The following is a 20784-nucleotide window of genomic DNA, read 5'->3' as shown; positions in this document are numbered from 1 at the left end:
GGCATAAGACCTACATACCCAAGCATCGATTGGGGGAAGAAGCTGAGAGGAGAACTTAAAATCGAAACAGCGATTACAACCCGAGAAAAGTGAAGAGAAGGTAAAGATCATTATCTTCTGAGACGGGACAGATTGATAAAAATAGAGAGGAAAAAAAGTAGATTTTTAAACTGCAACAGACTAGTGAAAAGGAGGGGAAGACTCGGCAGGAATCGAATTTAAAAAGAGACTAAGTTTAAAGAAGTTATTAAAGAAATGGGACTATTGTTTTGAATACCTGTGGCTTTGGAGCTGTGAGAAAAAGACACCATCGCGAGATCTGCTGTGGGAAGACGGGAGACAGGAAGTGCGTAATAACAATAGAGTGGCTGGAGAGAAGCGGCCCTTGCTGGAGGGCAGGAAGTAGGGAATCGCCATTTTTGAAAGGGGAAGGGTCGCGGCTTCAGCGGAAGAGGAAGTAGGCCATCTTGGATTACAAAATCATAGAGAAACCATAGAGAAAAGACGCCCGACATTTTGGACTCTTTAAAATTTAATTTCTATAAGAAGACCGGGACATTTAAAATAGAAAAACGTTAAACTTTACGCCACGGAGTTAAGGAAGAGAGCGGATTCGTGGGAGCGAGCTAAAGCAAGCCCCACGATGTCAAAAAAAGAGTGGCAATCGGCAATAGAAAACCTGGATAAAAACCTGGACAAAAAACTTTTAGATATGATTAAAGAACTCAAGGACACGAAATTGGAGCTGATAAAAGAGGTTAAAGAGATTACACAGACAGTAAAATCGGAGCTGTCAGAAGTGAAAAAAGGTATGGAAACAATACGAAGTGAATTACAAGGAACGCAGCAGAGAGTTAAAACAGTAGAAGACGCGATGGAGAATTTAGCAGACACGCAACAAACAGAGATGAGATTGGTGAAGGGGAGAATGTCAGTTGCAGAAACTAAACATATGGAGAAGCAGCTACGTTTTCGTGGCTTGCCAGAAGTGGAAGGAAAGTCAGCGCAAGAACAGATGACTGAGGTGTTGGCTGAGTACCTGGGGAAGGAGGAGGAGGAAGTTGTGGCTATCCTAGAGGTGGCATACCGTGTGAATTCGAGAATAGCAACCCAGAGGAAACTACCAAGAGATGTGATTGTGCAGTTTACAACACGAAATATGAAAGAGAGGATTGTGACAAAACAGTTTCAAGATCCATTGGAGATTGATGGCAAGACGATTATTATAATGAAGGAAGAAAGGACAATTGTGACAGGGCTACCCTTGTAGACCCTATTGACTCCTTATGGCAAATCAATATTTATTTATTTAAATTATTTTTGTCCACCTTTCTTACTGAGTCTCAAGGCAGATTACACAGTTTAAGCCAACGCAGTCAGCGGGATGGGACATCCAGGAAGCAGTGCATCAGGTAGATGGCAGAAACCTGAAATGAGACAGGTTAAATAATGAAGAAATTATGTAGCAGGATAATATATATAGCAACAGAGGCTATGCACTATGCCTAGTATAGTCCACTGTCCATTTCCCTTTATTAGAACTTATTCCTGAGTCATTCCATTATAACATAGCCCTGTTACCGAATGGTTTGCAGGATGAGAGTGGGAGCCTTTCTGACCTCATCATGCAGACCATTGTATTAAGTGGTGGGTAGAATGTGCATGAAAACAAGAATTCGGTAAATCCAGATTCAGTATTCGGGGAGCCCCCAAAAGTACAGCACTCCCTGAATTTGGTAAACCTCTGATTTGGCTTGATTATGTTGGAGAAATTTGGTTAAATTCTGCCATTGTTCCCTAGGGGGAAATCAATCTGGTGGGCTGGGCGGGGGGGGGGGTATTTTTCAAGCAAGCTTCAGTAAATTTGCAGTGAATCTACTCCTGACTGACCTCTAAAGACCTGAAGAATGGACCCCAGGGGCCAATTCTATGGGCCCTCAAAGATGTCCCCAGCCACTCTTCATTATTCCCTAGGAGGAAAACTATTTGGGGGCTATCCAGGGGGTGGAGATGGCATTTTTAAAGCAAACTCCACCAAATTTGCAGAGAAACTACTCCTGACTATCGTCTAAAGACCCCCCAAGTTTCAGGGAGATTGAGCCTCAAGGTCCAATTCTGTGGGCCCCTGAACAAGGTGCCCCCAGCCACTCTATTTGTTCCTATTGTGGGAAAAAATGCCAAGAGTCTAATTCTATGAGTCCCTGAAGAAGATGCTCCCAGCCACTCCATTTGTTCCTATTATGGGGGGGGGGAGGGAATAAAAGCTGACTTCCACTGCAGAAACACACTGGAACAAGGCTGTCATGGCAAAAGGCACACTCCCAAATGCATTCTCCACAGACAGAAAGCCCAATAGAACCAAACTGAAGCCCCCCCCCACCACTTCCCAAGTGCTCCTAAAGAAACTGCTCAGCCACTCTCCATTCTTCCCTATGATGGGAAATTTTCCAAGCCCCAACAACAGGGGAAAACAGGAAACCCTACCCCCGCCAAGAACAACCAGCAAAAATTTTCACCAGCTATGAAACACAAAATTTCTATGCCAAGAAAGCACCCACAACAAGGAATAACAGAACCCCTCCCCGTAGAAGAGCAATTGAACCAGCAAAAATTAACAGCAACTATAAAACACCAAATTTCTATGAACAAAGCACTCAAACAGGAGAAAACAAAAGACACCCCACTCCAAAGCATAAACAGCAAAATGAACACTAACACCAAGTTCAAAAGCCAAATCAAAGCACCTCCACATACGCAACAACAAAAGCTGTTTTTAAAATGCAAACTGAGAAAAAACTTTCCCCTTCCCTCCTAACCCTATCCCCCACCTTCAGACATCAGGCCAGCTCCTCACTACCAAAAAACAAGAAAAACCCAGTGGGTCTATGATTCTCTTTTTTATATATATAATTTTTTTATTTTTAATTGCTAACATCAAAAACTACAAAAAAGGAAAGGGAACAAGGGGAGAGGGAAAAAACAACATATAAAAACACACACTACATCTACAAGAATTGTATTCCCTTCATAATACAATTATTTAAAGTTAAACTTTCTAATATGCTATTAGATTGGTAGATCTTATAAAATACAAACTACAATCAGGATCAGGTCTTCTTCTCCCCCCCCCCCCCGGGTCTCGGTCTCAGTTCTCTCTGAACAGCTACGGTAGCTGTGCTCACTCACTCCTCCCCACTCCCCCCTTCAGATTCTAAATCTTCTTCTTGCTGGAACTCTTGATGATTAAACACAAAGTCCCTCAGCTGTACTTCCGATATTATCTTGTAGGCTTGGTCTTTATATCTGAACCAGATGCCTTCCGGATATAACCATTTGTATTTTATTTCACGCTTCCTCAGAAGAGCTGCAAACCTTCTATATTTGAATCTTCTTTTCCAAGCTAAAAATGGAACGTCCTTCAATATCTTAACCTTGTTGCCCAGAAAGTCCAAGTCCACATTGTACGAATTATATAAGATGGTGTCCCGAGTCTTCTTAGATGAAAAATCAATAATAATCTCACGAGGCAGCTGACGCTTCATTGCATATTTTGAAGATGTCCGACGGACTTCCAGAATATCGCTTTTTAACTCTTCTTTAGTTGCCTTTGCAGATGACGCCAAAAGTTCCGACACCAAATCCTTTACGTTTTCACTTTCCTCCTCCTTCACATTCTGAAGACGCAATACCGTCTGAGCACGATCCACTTGTAATCCTATCAATTGATTCTCCAAAAGCTTTACTTCTTTGTTTGTTGCTTTCATGAGTACTGCATTTTCCCGAGCAGATTGCTCTGCCCCAGACACTGCCTCTTTAATGGTTTTCACTTCATTCTCAACTGAGCCAACCCTTTGTCCGATTTCATTTAGCTTATCAACAAAGGGCTTCATAGCTTCAACGACCGACCGTTTAACCACCTCTTCAAGAGTTTCTCCCTTCTCCTGTAGCGTCGCCAAAACCGATTTGCTCACAGCAGGGCTCTGCTTTTTCATCGTCATCTTGGGGGGGGGGGGACCGCCAACTAAGTTCCGAAACTCAGTGAAGGGGGAGATATCCGGACCTTCTTAGCTTCAACTCCCACCAATCCTTCGCATACGCTTGGAATAGCAGAAGGGATTTGCTTACTTACAGGTTTTCACCTTAAATCTGCTTGTTGCCATTCTCCATGGCCCGGCAGCACGCAATGTGCTGCGCAAGTCTGCCGGCCTCCATAGGAGCAGACGGGCAATTTACCTCCTGCATCGACTTCAGGGGGCTCTTCCCGCAGCGCTCCGGACCCTCACCCCCTCACTGGGAGTCCTGGGGGTTAACCCTCACAGGTCAACCACCCGGTCAGGCTGCTCGGCCGCTTCCTCCGGACCTGCGGAGAGGAGCGTCTGACATGGCTGGGAAAACGAAAACGAATCCGTGGGTCTATGATTCTCTAACCCGGAAGATGGTACAGAAGAGAAGTCCTCTAGGTGCCCCAACAACAGAGAAGACACAATTTATGTTTTAATGACTGTATGTAAGATTTAAGATGCAAGATTTATGTAAGATTTAATGGAGGAACTTTAAGGAAGATTATTTAGGCATTTTTATTGTTCTTCTCTGGAAAGAATTGTTACTTGAGTGCAAGAACAAAACTCCTTAAACTAGGATTGTACAAGCAGAGGACCCAAAAGGACTTGCAGAGGGCATCTCATTTCCCCTCTACCACTATTTCCTTTTTCCCTTCCCTGCAAGTCCCCATGCCTTTTTCTCTTTTCCTGCTTCCTTCTCTCCTTCGCACTCGCCAGTCAACCTACCTTTATCCCCATCTTCAGCTTTCCCTCTTTCCCTCCCCCTGAGAAAACCATGACCCAGTTGTGCAGTGCCAGCTGCTGCGCTCAGTTGCACAATGAGAAGCCTGCAAGAACTTGCAAAGGGAACCTTATTTCCCCCCTTCCCTTCCACATGCTATTAGTTCAGTGTGTTTGTTATAGGAATGTAGTATCATACATGCAAACTATTGAAAGTATAACTATACAGGATATCAGTGAGAAACTGTACACAGAAATTTTATTTAGGTTTGCTTAATTTTTAAAAATGCAAATATTGTTTTATTTCTTTAATGTTCTTATGCTGTGTGGTTGTAGTTGTCAATCAATTGGTAGTAATCTTCTTAGATTTCAGTGGGTAATACATTCCTATTTTACCCCTGTCTTCCGAAGTGAGATGCAAGTCACTGGGATTATAACTGTTCCGCAAGGGATTGTGATACTGGAGCTAGATAAGTGAAATCCTTTCCTTTTTATGAATTATTAATATTGTTCCTTGAAGAACAGACATACAGAAGCATGGGAAGACCCCGCCCCCTTTTTTTTCTGCCAACAAGATCCTGGAATGGGAACTGAAAGCCACAATGGATTTTACAGCATCCATGGGACCAAGCTGTGGATGCCTGTGCCATTTTAGAGTAATTTAAAAATGCTGCAAGGGACTATTGCTGATAGTCCTGGTTTTCCTCAGGACAGTCCTGATAGTTTTCCTCAGGACAGTAATACTACAGTTAATGCAAAGGAGTCTTCTCCTTTCACTCTAGAGGTGAATCTGTCTGACTTTTCTTTTCAGACTCCCTGATTCCAAATTCTGTCAGAAACCAACAGACTGCCTTCAGACTGGTTTTAACTGACAGAAAAGCCAATCTCGAATAATTTTTTAAAAAACCACTCCTCAGCTCTTGGTTGATCATATAGGGTTTTTTTTTAAGCTGGCACTGACAAATCAGAGAAGAAGGAGCAGGCTGTCACTCAGGCATGTTTCAGACTTTGCCAAAGGGAATAAAAACCAAGCGTTTTGCACAGTCGTTTGAAAACAAAGTGGCAGGGAAACTAACATCAGTTCCCTGCCACTTTGTTCGGGAGGGAAAAGCAGCTATTTTAATCCTTTCCTGGCTTTTAAAGCCAGGAGGAAAGTGCAGTAATGTTACAATGTTGCCATGTTACAAAGTTACAACGTTGCAACACTTTCTTGCCTTTAAAAAATGAGTGTGTGTGTGCATACCCCAAAGGAGGAAGGGAAAACCAGCCATTTAGCCCTTTCCTGGCTTTTAAAGCCAGGTGGGAATAAGCAAACTCCAGCAAACATGGGAAGCAGAACAGCCGGCACGCAGCAGCAGGGAAAGGGGCATTTAAACCCCGAATCAGCTGCTTGTCGGGGATCTCCCCGACAAGCAGCTGATCCAAGCCTACTGGGATGAAATGCTCCTTTCCTTGCTGCTTCTCAGCAGTACGGAAAGGGGCATTTAAACCCCACGAATCACAAACCTGTTCAGGAACTGAGGCAAATTCATGAAAGTTTAGGGTTCATAAAACGGGATGAACCATGGTTGGGTTTTTTTCCCGGTTCGTGCCCACCTCTATTCAGGAGTAATCCTTGGAGGATTGGATAACAAAAGATTACCTTTCAGTTTACACTAAAATAGGTTGTTAGAAAAGTCATTAAAATTAACTTTTAAGTTAGAAATGTTGTTATGAATACAAAAGCAGAATGAGTTTTTTTCCTATGCAAGAGTGAATAAGCATGGGGCAGTTTAAATGGCTTTCGTTACTCAAATGTGTTCATTTTGTTGGGCAATGTGGTTCATCTTTTTTGTATATGTTGCTTTTGTAACAATAATTTTGGCTTATTGCAGATTTGGCAGAATTAATTGAAACGTTTGTGTTACATCTCTCTGAAACACCATCAGAATGTTACTTTAGTAAAAGAGAATATAAAGGTAATTTTTGTCTATTATTCTTCTGTTTTGACTTAATGAATTGATAAAAGGTTACTGTCAACGAACTTTCCCCCTTTTTAGACTTGTTAATCAGATAGCCCATTCTGCAGTTTATCAGGAGAGGGTAGGTGGAGACATCAAAATGTCTTCCCTTTGTCTGTTTCAATTTATTTTATATGTTGTGTTCGTCTCCCTGTATTTTTTCAGTCAGAAAGAAAGGTGGCATATCAGTATAAAATCTACTACTCTACTATTTCTGTTTATTAATTATATTGATTTTAATCTTTTCTAGTATAGAATATTTTAATGTTTGTTCAAGCAGCTTACTTACGTATATTTATATTTCACTTGAATGAGTAGCCTGTCTATCCCAGAGGGTCAGTTTGTTAAAAGTCAAAATGAAATGTGGCTTTACATTTAGTTATTTATTTAGTTACTTTGTTATAATATCTACGAGATCTGTAGTCTTCATTCTTAAAAGTATTGTAGAAAAGAAAGCATTCTTCTGAACGGGACAAGGCGGTCCTGGAGCAATTGATCTCCTCTCCGTTATCGGCTTCGGGTGCGATCAGATCCGACCCGCCGGAAAAGAGGCGTAAGGACTCTGATGCCCGGCTCCGACCCCGGCGATCTCCTCACAGGAAGACCCGGCTCCGATCGAGAAACCCCTGACTCCGACGGGACGACCGCGATCGACCTCCCATGAATCTGGGTCCATTAGATCGGGTCGCAGTTATCGAAGTAGATCGGGCCGTCGATACAGCCCATATCCTACTCGGAGCCGATCGAGGGAGCGCCACAGCAGTGAGGGACGGGCAGCCTTGTACTATCTGGAGGATAGCCCGCTTCGATCGGATCGCTCTTATAGAAGGGAATCGCTCTAGCCTTCATTCAGGATCCGATCGTATGATGACTCCCGCGGAACTCCACGTCTTTCCAAAGTCGACTACCATCGGAGCCGACCAAGATATAGTGAGTCCCCCCCCTTCGGATTCACCTGATGCTGAGATTGGCCCGGTGGAGGACCCCTCTCCCACGGACGACTTCAGGGCCTACAGTGAACTGCTTCAGCGGATGGCTAAGGCGCTGGATCTGGAAATGACTTCCACGGAGTCGAAGTTTACAGATAAGATCTATCAGCACATCTACTCGGGTTCCACGCCTTCTGTAGCTTTCCCACTGATCGATGGTTTTGTGGATTTGTGGAAGAAGCTCAATGTCAAACCTGCTTCCATCTCCGCCACTAACCGGAAAGTTGAAGGTCTCTGTCGCACTAAAGATGATAATCATCCTTTCCTGTCGATCCATCCACCTCCTTCATCCTTGGTTACAGAGGAGATGCAGGCGAGAGGCAAACAAGGCTCCATGTCAGCCCCTACTAACAAAGACAGTAGGAAGGTCGATACCATGGGGAGAAAGTTGTACACCTCTGCTGCTTTCGCCATCAAGATGACCAACTATGTAGCTATGATGTCGGCCTACCAGCTCTTCCTGTGGAAGAAGGTGGCAGCTTTTCTCCCCAGGCTCCCTGAATATCAGCGGACCCTCCTGCGAGTCATCCAAGAGGAGGCCACCCGCCTTTCGAGACATCAGATTAATGCGAGCAGGAGTTTGTCTGATACATCTGCGTGTTCCTTGCTCTCTGCAGTGGTCTTGCGACAGTTTGCGTGGCTCCACACGACTGCTCTCCCGCCTGAGACAAGGAATAAAGTGGTAGACTTACCCTTTGAAGGGGCCTTACTTTTCTCTGAGAAGACAGATGAATATCTGTCGAAGAAGAGGACGGATCGTCTTACAGCACGGTCCTATGGTGTCCTGCACCAGGCCCCTCAACAGTCTTCGAGACCTTACTTCAGGTCTTCCCAACGAGGCAGACCATATCGGTACCAGCCTTATCAGGGGTATTCTTATCAGTCCCAGAGGAACTACCAAAGTCCTCAACAGTCTTTTTCAAGGCGCAGACAAGGTCACCGCTCCAAGCCTGGTTCCCAGCAACAGCAGGCTAAGGAAGCCCCCCAGTCCCATAAACAATTCTGACAATTACAGGGACCTGAACCCATGTTTGGGTTCAGGCTTAGTGTTTACTGGAGGGAGTGGCTTTCCATCAGTTCTGATGTTTGGGTTTCTGATATTGTTCAGTTTGGTTATAAAATTGAGTTTGTGAGTTTACCTTACTTACGTCTCCCTGTCTTTTCTTCGGGGCCTCCACATTCAGAGATCTTAGCTGAATTGACCACCCTACTTCAAAAGGGCGCAATTGAAGAGGTGCCCCGCGATTCCGCCTCCTTAGGTTTTTACTCTAACCTGTTTATGGTGGAGAAGAAGGATGGTGGTCTCAGGCCCATTCTAGACTTACAGACCCTTAATAAGCTGATTAGAGTTCAAAAATTCAAAATGGTCACCTTACAGATAGTTCTGACCCTTTTACCTCTGCACTCCTGGTTTGCTGTCCTTGACCTGAAGGACGCTTATTTTCATATCTCCATTTTTCCCGAACACAAAAAGTACTTACGGTTTACTTATGATCACAAGATTTATCAGTACCGAGTCTTACCCTTTGGATTGGCTACTGCCTCTAGGGTATTTACGAAGTGTATAGCCATGGTGGTGGCCCATCTGAGGCTGCAGGGCTGTCGAATATTTCCGTACCTGGATGACTGGCTCCTGGTCGGTAGCTCGGCTGATGATGTGTTTAACCAGGTGTCCCTGACTCTAGATTTATGTCTTAGACTAGGACTATTTGTTAATCAAAAGAAGTCAAAATTGGCCCCTGTACGGTCTGTGCAATTTATAGGGGTAATCTTGGATGGGATCAAGAATGCTGGTTTCCTGCCCACAGACAGGGCGGCTAGAATTAAGGGCATGGTCCTTAGACTTAAGCGGTGCCGTTTTCAGTCAGCACATTATATTCAGATTCTCTTCGGATGCTTAGCCTCTACCACAGCTGCGGTCCCGTTTGCTAGGCTGTTCATGCGGCCCTTGCAATTGTGGTTTAATGCCACATTTTCACCTAATTCTGACTCTCAGAACAGGAGATTGTTGGTCCCTAGACGAGTAGTGGCCTTGTTGGAATGGTGGCTTGAGGATGCAAATTTATTTAAGGGAATAGAGTTTGGTTATCGCCAGACTCAGTTGTCAGTAACCACCGATGCTTCCCTGTTGGGTTGGGGAGCTCACTGTGAGGGTGCTTATGCTCACGGTACATGGTCAGAGGCTGAACGCTCAGAACATATTAACCTCCTTGAGCTAAGGGCTATTTCAAATGCGCTGATCTCCTTTTCAGATACCGTGCGAAACAAATCAGTGCAAGTGTTGACGGACAACACGACTGCAATGTTTTATGTCAACAGGCAGGGTGGCACGGCATCGGCGACCCTTTGTACCGAGGAGATGAAGCTGTGGACTTCGGCCATACGACACTCGGTATGGCTGCGAGCGGTACACATGCCAGGGGTGGAGAACCTCCAGGCGGACCAGCTGAGCAGGCTGCATTGGGATGTTCACGAGTGGTCTCTTCGGAGCAACAAGTACCTCATTTCAATCTTTTCAATGTGGGGGTTCCCAGATCTGGACCTCTTTGCCACAGTGGACAATCGCAAGACCCATCGCTATTGTTCCAGAGGGGGTCTAGGCCCCGGATCAGATGGGGATACATTTCAAGTCGAGTGGTCGGGTCCTCTGTGTTATGCATTTCCCCCATTCCCCCTGTTAGCCAGGGTTCTGAGCAAGATCCAAGGGGACAGAGCAACAGTCATACTGATAGCCCGTTTTTGGCCGAGGCAAGCTTGGTTTCACACTCTCCTTTGGTTGCAGATGCAGTCGGTCAGGTTGCCACTTGTTCCAGACCTTCTGTCCTGGAAGGGGTTCTACACCACGACATTCAACGACTCAAACTGACAGCATGGCTGATAACCCAGGAGCGGGGTTTTCTGAAGCTGTGACTTATGTCTTATTGAATGCTAGGCGCCTCTCCGCAAGACAATCCTATGCATTCAAGTGGGAACGTTTTTCTGGGTGGTGTCAACGCCGGAATCTAGACCCTTTTTATTCCTCCTTGCCTGAGATTCTAGAATTCCTTTGGGAGGTTAAACTAGGGGGTTTGGCCAATAGTTCTGTTAAAGTGTACTTGGCAGCAATTTTGGCTTTCCATCCTCCAATAGATAAGAAATCTGTTTTTTCCCACTACACTTCTAAATTATTCCTCCGAGGGTGGAATAATTTGTATCCCCCAGTTCGTGCTCTTGTTCCTCAGTGGTCCTTACCTTTAGTTTTAACTAGGTTAATGTCTAAACCCTTTGAGCCTACGGCTACCTGTCCATTGCGCTACCTTTCTTTGAAGGTGGCCTTCCTTGTGGCGATCACTTCAGCTAGAAGGGTGGGGGAGCTGGCTGCAATATCGTCAGAACCCCCCTACTTGATATTTCATGCAGATAAGGTGGTTTTATGGACCAAAGTTGAATTTTTACCAAAGGTGGTGTCTCAATTTCATTTGTCTCAGGACCTTGTCTTACCGGTGTTTTTCCCAACGCAGTCTTCTGATGCAGAGAGGGCCCTTCATTCGTTGGACGTTCGCAGGGCTCTTCTGTTTTATTTGGATTGTACTAAACCTTTTCGATTGGATCCAAATTTGTTTGTCTGTTTTGCGGGACAAAAGAAGGGAAAGAAAGCGACATCTCAGTCCATTGCGAGATGGGTGGTCCAGACTGTTTCAGCATGTTATGATTCTGTTAATTTACTTTGTTCTTTGGAGGTGCATGCCCATTCCGCTAGGTCCTTGGCATTGTCTGCGGCTCTCCTGAGAGGTGTTCCTCTGCATGACATCTGTAGAGCGGTGACGTGGGCTTCAGTGGATACCTTCATCAAGCATTATGCGCTGGATGTCCTGGATCGAAAGGAGACAGCAGTGGGCACTGCAGTGTTGCATTCTATCTTTGACTTGACTGTGGTGCCTCCACCCAGGTATTAAGCTTCATAATCTCCTATGTGGGACTGCACAGGAAGACCGTGGATGTAAAACAGGTTTCGCTTACCGTAACTGTTGTTCATCTAGGTCTTCGGTGCAGGCACACATGCCCTTCCCCGCTGTATAGTGGTTTTTAGTTGTGATACGGCGGCGAAAGGAACTGAGGGTATGTGTGGGGCACTCCGCCTTCTATAGTCCATTTAGGCGGGAAAATGGCTGTGCATGCACGTTGGAAGGCGAGAGTGCCCCCTGGTGGTGTTGAGCTATAGAAATCTCCGGTATCGGCAGGCCTGCGCGTGCACAGTCCCATGTGTGCCTGCACGGAAGACCTAGATGAACAACAGTTACGGTAAGCGAAACCTGTTTTTCCTGAGTAGATATAAATTACCTGCCAACATCTTCTCCACACTGTGACACTGAGAGATCTCTGGCCTTTGGTGCTACACCTCTGAAGATGCCAGTCACAGCTGCTGGCAAAATGTCAGGAACTACAATGCCAAGACCACAGCTATACAGCCCAGAAAATCCACAACAACCATCATTCTCCGGCCGTGAAAGCCTTCGACAATATATCTTCCACAGTTGTTTTCCCATGTACCTCCTTGTGCAGAGCAAATTATCGTGTTGCACTGTTTGGTGGTGGTGAAAAAACTGAGTAAAGAATAGCTACTAAGGAATATTTCTCAGTACTGCATTAATCTGGTTAAACGTCTAAGTTCTCAGAATTGACTACTGAGATTTTTTTTAATGGCCAATTATTGTTATACTACTTCAGCCCAAGTTCTCAATAAAAATATAACTGGAATCCTGACAGTCATCAAATCATGAAATTAAATATAAATTGAAATTCATTCTATGTAATGTTTCATCTAAAATTGAATTACACTGTTCTGAGCAACTTTTATTTCTCTTTGAACTGTGAGGTGAATTTCTGACCTTTGCTTAAATGCTTACTGAATTAGACAAGGAGCTTCTGTATAGCTACTGTTTCTGTACCACGTCTTCCTCAGACTGAAAATTCAGGTGCTCTGCCTTTTGCTAGAGAAAAAATGATTTCTCATAGAGAAAACTGGTGCTTTAACACTTTTGTCCTGAAGGCTATAGTATCTTAGGATATTTCAGTAAAGCAGGTTTCACATCAACTGGGACATTAAATAATGCTACTGGAATAAACAGATGATACTTTGCACATTATTGCAATCATGCATTCACACCTCCTTCATACTTAGAATAGTTGAGCTTCTAGTGAATTAAACAAATGCTAGTTTTTGTTAGCCATCCTCTAGTTTGAATCATTTGGGGAGGAGGTTTTCACGAATCCTTGAAAGTCACCTTGAAACTGTCCTGGACGTCTTCTGTTCATTGTCCATCTTCTGTAAAAGGTCCACTGGGGGCGCCTGTCCGCCGGATGCACATGCGCGGGCTTTCCTGCCGAAACCGACATCTGGTGGCGGCGCCCCCTCACCCTCAGTTTCTTCTTTGCTGCTGACCGGTGAACATCTAGTCGTCCGCTGTGAAGAATCAGAGTGAGAACATATTTGTTAGTGTTTTTAGAACTGAAAATGTCTGACAAAGCTTTATTCAAGCGCTGTTCAACCTGCTCTATGAAGATGACTAAAACCAACAGGCACTCGGTATGCTTGGAGTGCCTGGGCGAAACGCACAATGTTCCTAAGTGTGAGCACTGCCAAAAATTTACGCCCAAGGCCAGGGCCGAAAGATCGGCCAGGCTTCAGGCTATGTTATGGAAATGCTACCAAGAGTAGGGGAGACAAACCCGGATAGTAGATAGCACTGAATACAAAAAGCCGGGAATCCACCAGGTCTACTTACCTGGTACCCTGGCACAGCTTTCTCCTACCTCCGGATCTCCCATTGTGGATTATTTATGGATTTTGTATACGGACTTTGATGAACTGAAATTGCATTCATATTTATATTCATTTATTGCTATTGTACACTGTTTACACTGTTTGCACCTGCACTTTGCACTTATATTTAATAGTAAGATTTGGTTAACTGGTGGATTCCTGGCTTTTTGTATGTTATGGAAATGGGCTATGTGAGTGACCAATGGCTCCAATACCCCAGTTAAGTCTCCTTCAGTGAGCGGCAAATCCATGTGGAGCGTCTCTTCCTCCACCAGGTCTGTTTCCCCCGTCCGGCTTCGCAAGACCACCTCATCAGATCCGATAACTACGGAGGATGTGTCAGTGGTTCAGACACTACAGCCATCGGACACTGATCCGATTCGGATCTGTTCTCCTTGCTGGAAATCACCTCCGACGTCGGTATCAACTCCCAGAAGAGCTTCGGTTCCAGTGTTACACCTGAAGTCGGACCTGAAGAGATCAGATCCAAAGACGTCAGATCCAAAGACATCAGATCTGAAGGAGTCAGATATGAAGGCGTCGGAGCCAAGCCATTTGGGCCTGACCAGCTCGGAGTCAGCACGGTTGGAGTCAAGAATCTCAGATCCAAAAAGCTCTTCTAAAGATTCTAAGTCTTCGGATCTGAAGCGACCCAAGCATGAGAGCCGCTCAGAGTATGCTGACCCGCCCGCTAAGAAGGCGAAAAAGAAGTCGAAGTGAACTCAATCGGCCTCCGTGCAGACTGAGCAGGTCTGGGATAGACCCAAGACGCCTTCTCCTCGGATGAGTTCCCCCCTTACCTATCTTTGGGGGATGAAGGGGATATTCAGAGAAGCCCTTGGCAGGATGATCGATCCTGACCATATGACAAGGCCATGCCCTTCGAGCTTTCTTACCTTCAAGGGCCCAGCAGGTACAGATCCGAATATGAGAGACCTTGGGCCCATGCTTCAACCTCATTCCAGGATGAGTGGGAGTTGCCTAGGAGTGAGTATTCACGTTATGGTTCCCCAACTCGTGAACCTTCCTACCAATACTCAGAAGCGGAACATGACCAAAGCACCAGCCCACCATCTGATCCATGTCCTGATGAAATTATCATAGGGTCGGGCAGGATCTCTCCGACTGAGTACTTTCACTTATACACCGAGCAGATGCTCAGGATGGCTCGTTCCTTGGAAATTGAGGTAGCGGCTGTTAACCCTAAGCCGAAGGATAAGATCCTGCAATACATCTATTCAGGCAACCCATCTAATGGCGCCTTCCCTATCATAGGACGCTTGGCCAAGGTGATCTCTTCCATATGTGAGAAACCAGCCTCTATTCATGCCACCTCCCGCAAGCTAAAGGCTCTCTACAAGACAAGAGATGATGTCTGCACTTACCTGTTCTCTCATCCTCTACCATCGTCCTTAGTGACTGAGGAGATGCAGGCGCAACAGAGACAGGGATCCCAAGCTGTACCTACTGACAAGGAGAGTAGGAAGTTAGATTCCTTGGGCAAGAAGATTTACTCCTCTTCATCCCTCATACCGAAGATAGCGAACTACACTTCTGTCATGGGGGCTTACCAGATTTTTCTTTGGAACTGAATTGCTGTGTTTCTGGACAAACTTCCTGATGACCAATGAGTCCTGGCCAAAGTGATCATAGATGCACACTACGGCTATCCAGACAACAAATCAGTGCAGGCTGGAACTCCCTTGAGACTGCATCTAGGGCTTTGGCTTCTTCGGTCATGCTCCGCAGACACGCATGGCTGCGTACTACAGCTCTTCCACCTGAAACCAGAAACAAGGTGGATGACTTACCCTTTGAGGGACAAACTTTATTCTCTTTCAAGACAGATGAATATCTATCTCAGAAGCGCAAGGATCGTTTGACAGTATGTTCCTATGGTGTTACCCACTCCAAACAACCTTTCTCCAACCTCCCTCCTTACCAGCAGTTTCAATATTATCGAGGCAGACAGCAGAGATATCAGCCGTATCCTCAATATGGCTCTTATAGGCAACAGCACCAGCAGCAGGCTGACCCTTACCAACGTTGCAGGCCATACCAGCGCCAGAGCCAACATAGTCCGGTTACTAAGGAGACGGCTAACCAACCCAAACAGTTCTGACTAACAATTGAGCAATCTGTGGTTTTTGGTGACAGATTGGCTGATTTTGCAACAGCCTGGTCTGAGATTCAAGTTGATGGTTGGGTTTTGAATGTTATTAAGTTTAGATATAAAGTTGAGTTTGAAGTTTACCCACAGTTGTCTCTCCCTGATTTTTCACTTTATACCCCATTGCAGAAGCTGCACACGGCAGTGGCAGTCTTGCAACTAAAGGGAGCAGTGCGAGAAATACCACAGGATGAATCCCCACTGGGATTCTATTCTAGAATGTTTGTGGTAGATAAGGACAGTGGTGTACGTCCTATACTGGACTTGAGAGATCTGGATAAGTTTGTACAGGTTAAAAAATTCTGGATACTTACATTAGCTACAGTCCTTCAGTTAATGCCTGATAACATGTGGTTCGCTGTCCTAGACCATAAGAACGCTTACTTTCATATTTCTATCCACCCAGCCCATAGAAAATTGCTTAGATTTGTCTGTAATGGGTGAATTTTCCAGTACCAGGTATTGCCTTTTGGGTTGTCCACTGCTCCCAGGGTCTTCACCAAATGTATGGCCCCGGTGGTAGCCTTCTTGAGGAGACAAGGGTGCTCTATATACCCGTACTTAGATTATTGGCTTTTGTCAGCGCCATCAGCTGCTGCATTGCAGGAACAGATACACATGGTGAATTTCCAAAAATCGGTACTCATTCCCTCACAAAGGGCCCAGTTCATTGGCATGGTATTGGATGGGGTACAGAATAAGGGATTCCTGCCTTCAGACCATGCTTTACGAATTAAACGTATAGTGGGTTTCTTCTCCAGGTGTCGTTTTCAATCAGTAGCGGCTATTCAGAAACTTTTGGGTCTCATGGCATCCCCAACAGCGGTAACCCCTATGGCTAGGTTACATATGCGGGCCCTTCAATTGTGGTTTCTGTCAGTCCACAACTTTCAGTCTGATAACCAGGGTCAGAAGTACTCCATTCCGCGCAAGGTCATTCGTTCCTTGGGCTGGTGGCTGTCTGATAGTAATCTCCTTAAGGGGGTTGCATTTGGTGCTGTTCAGCATCAAGTTACTATTTCCACCGATGCCAGTTTATTAGGCTGGGGGGCTCAATGTGACTCTACGAGCTCATGGGACCTGGACTGACCAGGACTGGGGACTCCACATTAATCATTTGGAGCTCAAAGCTATACGCTATGCCCTTATCTCGTTCGCAGATACCATACACCACAAAACAGTTCAAATATTGGCCGACAATTGCACGGCCATGTTCTATCTGAACAAACAAGGAGGCACCACATCTCAGACCCTCTGCAACGAAGCAGTGCTGATTTGGGAGTGGGCTCTGAGCAGAGGCGTATTACAGGCAGTTCACATTCCGGGCACGTCAAATGTGGTCACAGACAAACTGAGTCGGTTGGCCTCCGAGAACTACGAATGAACGATTGCAGATGCACATTTGCAAGAGGTATTCCTGATGTGGGGGTTTCCAAAGGTGGCCCTGTTTGCATCAGAGAACAACAAGAAAGCTCCTCAGTTCTTTTCCAGAGGAAGACTGGGACGTTGTTCACTAGGGGACACATTCCAGATCAGGTGGACAGGTCGTCTGTTTTACACATTCCCTCCATTCCCGCCGATTTCCAGAACAGTCAGCAAGATTCAGCGAGATGGAACTTGTGTGATTTTGGTGACTCCTTTTTGGCCTTGTCAGCCTTGGTTCCATCTCGTGATGCAACTCTCACAGGGGTCTTCCTTTCGATTCAAAAAAGATCCGAGTCTCCTATCAGACAGGGGGATCCTATATCACGATCTACCCAGACTGAGCCTCACAGCATGGCTCCTTTTGGGCTGATAGGCTTCTCTGTGAGGGTTTTGGAGGTATTGACTAATGCCAGAAGGGATAATACTCGTAGGTCTTATTCGGCCAAATGGAAGCGCTTTGAGACTTGGGCGATTGCCAAGGGATTCAATGCTTTGGACTGTACTTTGGGATGTATTTTTGACTTTCTATTGTCCTTGAAGGATGATGGACTTTCAAACTCCTCCATAAAAGTTTATTTGGCAGCCATTTCGGCTTTTCACCCCAGAATTGATGGGAAGACTGTTTTCTCCCACAGTTTGTCTAAAACTTTCTTTAAAGGTTTGCAGAATATGTTCCCGTCTGTTAGGGAGGTTGTCCCTCAGTGGTCCCTCAAGTTAGTTTTGGCCGAACTCATTAAGCCTCCATTTGAACCTCTGGCTACCTGTGACCTTAAGTTTTTGTCCCTTAAGGTAGGTTTTTTGGTGGCCATTACTTTGGCGCCTAGAGTAAGTGAATTAGCGGCCCTTAGACACGACCCACCTTTTCTGAAGGTCCATCAAATCAAAGTGGTCCTTAGACCAGATGTGAAGTTTAGATCTAAGATGTCCACCCAGTTTCACACATCTCAGGATATTGTCCTACCTGTATTTTTTCCATCACCTTCGGATAGTGCAGAATGGGCTCTTCATTCTTTAGATGTACAGAGGGCAATTCTATTTTATATCCAGAGGCAAAGCATTTTTGGAAGGATAAACAGCTATTTGTGTGTTATGCTGACCCTAGGAAAGGCAGGGCAGCCACGTCTCAGTCTATATCGAGATGGGTTACTATGACTGTTAAGACTTGTTATTCACAGGCTGCTGTACCTTGCCCTTTGGAAGTCAAAGCGCATTCAACAAGGGCACAAGCGGCATCTGCAGTGTTCCTGAAAGGGATTCCACTTCATGACATCTGCAAAGCTGCAACTTGGGCCTCAACGGAGACGTTTGTTAAGCATTATGCCATGGATATGCTGGAGAGAAGAGAGGCAGCAGTGGGTCAGGCTGTTCTCTATTCTCTTTTTCATTAAGGAACACGCCCACCTCCGAGGTAAATGGCTTGTGAGTCTCCCATGTGGGACTGCACAGAAGATGGACAATGAAAACAGGGTTGCGCTTACCGTAACTTCTGTTCATTGACGTCTTCTGTGCAGGCACACAAACCCTCCCTTCTGCCCCGCTGTGTTCCTCTATTCTATTGGGGTGTCGGCGGCACAGGAGAAACTGAGGGTGAGGGGGTGCCGCTACTGGATGTCGGTTTCGGCAGGAAAGCCCGCGCATGCGCTTCCGGTGGACAGGCGCCCCCTAGTGGATGTTTTACTAGAAAAAAGTTTCCGGCCAGCTGGCCTGCGCGTGCACAGTCCCATGTGTGCCTGCACAGAAGACGTCAATGAACAGAAGTTACGGTAAGCACAACCCTGTTTTCCTAAAGCCTGTTCAAGAAGCAATCTGTAGCTTTCTTTTGTTTTAACCTTTGTTTTGTTTTTCTTATATGGAGATGATTTCAGTGCTTAGAAATTTAGTTGAAAAGATGAGAAAATAGTACTTCCATTTCAATTAAAACATTATATTGTGAATAGGCTATATTGCAAATAGATATTCATCCTCATTGTTCTTTTGTTTTTAGCTGATGCAAATGTGACAATCAAAAGCCTTGCTTCTGTACAGCAGCTTGGTATTAAGATGACTGTCAGGTATGTGGCATCAAATTATTTTACTCAGTTATTAGAAAATATGTTTCATTTGGCTTATTAGTGATATCTGATCAACAAGATAGATTGGTCAAATTTAGCAAATATGTTTTGGATAGTAGATATAAACAACAGCATTCTATAGGGGAGTTTGCATTTGTACAGAGAATTGTTTCAGTGTCATTGTTGGAGCACCTGGATCTGCAAAATATTTTTAATTTTCCTTTAGCGAATAAAGCTATTTGCAAATTTAGTGGAGAAGTCTGTATTAAGTGGAGACCAACAACTGATTAAACAAAGTGTGCATATCCAAATCCTTGTTCATTTAAGTATCCCTCCTGGATCACAACAAATATATAAGTGATTGAATCCAAACAGCTTCAAGTTAAAATTGCAAAGTGAACAAAAGTACCTTTGGATCTAACTCAGGAATTATATTAAATGATCTGTAGCGGTTTGGGGGTAATTATGCATTACCCTTATTTTAAAGACATGTGATTCAATAAAGTAGACTGATCCCATGCAAATGGAACATTCCAAACTGTCTGATGAGAAACTAAAGATGAATGATGATAATCTCTCAGATAATAATGCCAAGGTTTTGCCGATACCAGGTTTTAAGTATAGGAAATATTGATGAATTCAGTCATCTCCTCTTTAGTTTACGTAATTTCACTTTTGATACGGACTGATCAGATGTGCTCTGTGAATGGAGGCGTTGTGTCTTCTTCTTTTGTCATTTTGGTCTGTAATAAAATGTAAGTAGCATCAGGTTGTTGACAGTATTCCATTTTTTCCTTTGTTTTCTTTTCTTTGTTGTATAGTAAAAACATTCTAATATTCTTGGAGCAGCATAATATGAAGTGCAAAAATGTCCTTTCTATATGATTAAATAATAATATTTATTTATTTAATTTGAACCCAATTTTTATATGATTCATAAAATCAATTGCAACACAATTGCAGTTAATGTGCCAACTTGCTGTGGGGAATGGGAGACCTATGAGCATTTCTATCATTGTCTTCTCCTTTCTCCTTAGACAAGCTTGCATTTCTTAACTGAGTGGGGGGCATTATATGAGAACATGACAAGCATGCATAGGCCTCTAATGTCCTTATATGTCCTGGCATGGCTCCTCCAGATGTATCCATGTGCCGTTGGGGGAATGTGAAAGCTCTTAGGATGCCCTGTGTGGATTCCCCCCTCCCCCCCAAGGGCCTTCACTGAACTGAGCCAGTATAATTTTTGTAGCATTTTTCCTAAGTTTTCTATCCATTGACTTAATAATACCCTTATGAGACATATCTTTATGGATTTCTCTCCTTATTTGGGGGAGAATTGGAAGGGCTGAAACTAAAAGCTAAACTACAAAAGATGAATTACATGAGGACACGCATGTGAGTGGAGTCGCAATGTTAGCTGGGAGGCTGAGTTTTAATAGACAGATTGGAAGGCTCTGTCTATTTCCCCTCTCTACAGCGCCACAAAGATTGCTCCTCAGAGGGTTTGTTTATTTCCTCTTTGCCTCCTAGAAGAGGAGGTGAAACTAACAGAGCCTTCTGGAGGT

At 44.6% G+C, this 20784-nt stretch overlaps 1 protein-coding gene across 1 annotated transcript in view; it reads left to right on the top strand.

The window, feature by feature from the left end:
* Positions 1-20784, top strand: part of LOC129332806 (protein broad-minded-like) — a 152470-nt gene that overhangs the window by 107644 nt on the left and 24042 nt on the right. Inside the window, exons 28-29 of the mRNA XM_054984072.1 lie at positions 6656-6739; positions 19153-19219. Of these exons, the coding sequence (XP_054840047.1) occupies positions 6656-6739; positions 19153-19219 (151 nt within the window). The remainder of the gene's footprint in view (positions 1-6655; positions 6740-19152; positions 19220-20784) is intronic.

The sequence above is a fragment of the Eublepharis macularius genome, chromosome 1 (assembly GCF_028583425.1).
Source record: "Eublepharis macularius isolate TG4126 chromosome 1, MPM_Emac_v1.0, whole genome shotgun sequence".
NCBI lineage: Eukaryota > Metazoa > Chordata > Lepidosauria > Squamata > Eublepharidae > Eublepharis > Eublepharis macularius.
Note: the sequence above shows the minus strand (reverse complement) of the source record. Positions and strands in the feature narration are given on the sequence as shown.